The 1,913-nt window shown below is 32.0% G+C and overlaps 1 protein-coding gene across 1 annotated transcript; it reads left to right on the top strand.

The window, feature by feature from the left end:
* Positions 1-452: 452 nt before the first annotated feature.
* On the top strand, positions 453-1,556 carry LOC131621740 (transcription factor MYB46-like). The gene is made up of 2 exons (XM_058892785.1): positions 453-788; positions 913-1,556. Exons 1-2 carry the CDS (start codon positions 502-504, stop codon positions 1,541-1,543), a joined length of 918 nt encoding a protein of 305 aa, XP_058748768.1. The 5' UTR covers positions 453-501; the 3' UTR covers positions 1,544-1,556.
* Positions 1,557-1,913: the final 357 nt, after the last annotated feature.

The raw sequence follows: 1,913 nt of genomic DNA, 5'->3' as shown, positions 1-1,913 counted from the left end.
CGTGTGTGAGGAAAGATTATGTGAAATGGAAGCAAAAACAACTTAGCTTGGTTACAAAACAAACTATTATATACGTTTGATAAATAAATATAAATATAAATATAAAAATAATATTTTAATGTCACACATTAATAATATGACCTATAGTTTACATTCATGTATGTTATGATTACCTTGTTAGTGAAGTAAAATTAGAAAAGAATAAAACCATGGAGTCAAAGACAAGAAGACAACCAATTTTTTTCCGAATTTTTTCAATTATATTATTATGTTTTTGTTATGTTATGTCTCTCTCCAAACCGTTTCTTACTACCAACCCTTTTTTCTCACTCTTTCCTATGTTGTAAGCAAACACCATAACCATCACAATCATCATCATGGTCATCATTAATTTATTTCCTTAAGATGAAGCTTCTTTCTATCCATGTCTATATAAAACCATGTCTCTTTGATCATGTACATATCAATTCCGGAAGAAGAACAATAACTAGTGCATATACAATGAGAAAGCCAGAGATTTATAATACGAAAAAGAGCGATGTTATTAAGAAGAAGCTTAGGAAAGGGTTGTGGTCACCAGAAGAAGATGAGAAGCTTATGAACTATATGGTAAGGAGTAATGGACAAGGTTGTTGGAGTGATGTAGCAAGAAATGCTGGATTGGAAAGGTGTGGCAAAAGTTGTAGATTGAGATGGATTAATTACTTGAGACCTGATCTTAAAAGAGGTGCTTTTTCGAATCAAGAAGAAGAACTCATCGTTCATCTGCATTCCCTTCTCGGAAACAGGTCTGTAAAGTCACGTGTTATGTTCGTTTTCATGCAAGTATTTTTTTGTTGTTGTTAATATTCTTCATTCTACATGCATGCATTGATTGACCTAACATTTGAATATGTTTATGTTTTTTTTAAGATGGTCACAAATAGCAGCGCGTTTACCTGGGAGAACAGACAACGAAATAAAAAACTTTTGGAATTCGACCATAAAGAAAAGACTCAAGAACATGTCTTCAAACACAACATCACCAAATGCAAGTGATGAATCTTCCTCGCCCGAGTCTAACAAAGAGATCAATATACTAGGGTTTGCATCACAGCATCAGCAACATGCAAATTACAACAACTACATGATGAATGTGCCTACATTCACTTCATCATCTTCTTCGCCATCGATATTCGAAAACACGATTTTCAATACTATGAATATTGACACATTGCCTATGCTGCAGCATAGTGGATACTTAAACACTGCATTTACAGTGCCATGCTTTTCACAAAGTCATGAAGTTGATATTAAAGATTCTTGTTTTGAAAATGGTGGAGCGCAAGGGGATGTGTGCAAGAGAGAGGACATCAGTATTGATTATACTTTTGATGACATGAACAGTATTCTTAGTAACTGCAATATTATTGACAGCAATAATGATAGAAAAAGTGGGGTAGTGGAGAATTTATTTCAAGAACAAATGAACTTGGGAGAGTGGGATTTTGAGGAGTTGATGAAAGATGTTTCTTCCTTTACTGCTCTTGATTATTCATTCTGATCTAATAATTGAGTTGAGATTTTTTCTATTTTTTTCCTCCTATAAATCTCTTCTAATTGTGATCCCATTATTTCTTAGTCAAAATTTAAAATCTCTAGAGTTTATATATGAACATTAATTGGTATACTTGGTGATTTTATTATAACCTTTGTAATATATTTGTACCTTTTATGTTATATACCAAAAGAGGTAGCTTACAAATTAAAAATGTGTACTTAGGTCTGAAATAAAAGTCAAACATATATATGATTACATAATTTGTCTTGCATTTTGATTTTTGTAGATGGAAACAATTCTACACTTTCCGGTTACTATTATAATTAATATTTATGGTTAATGTCTATGTTAATCGAATGTTGGCAGAGAAAAG

Source organism: Vicia villosa, unplaced genomic scaffold, assembly GCF_029867415.1.
Source record: "Vicia villosa cultivar HV-30 ecotype Madison, WI unplaced genomic scaffold, Vvil1.0 ctg.000011F_1_1, whole genome shotgun sequence".
Lineage (NCBI taxonomy): Eukaryota > Viridiplantae > Streptophyta > Magnoliopsida > Fabales > Fabaceae > Vicia > Vicia villosa.
The sequence above is the reverse complement of the archived record's forward strand: the minus strand, read 5'-3'. Positions and strand labels throughout refer to the sequence as shown.

What these genes read in the sequence shown, in the direction of transcription:
- LOC131621740 (XM_058892785.1), top strand. Translation starts at nt 502, where the DNA reads ATGAGAAAGCCAGAGATTTATAATACGAAAAAGAGCGATGTTATTAAG. An exon ending in CATTCCCTTCTCGGAAACAG is followed by an intron (nt 789 to 912) that starts GTCTGTAAAGTC and finishes GTTTTTTTTAAG; the next exon opens with ATGGTCACAAATAGCAGCGC.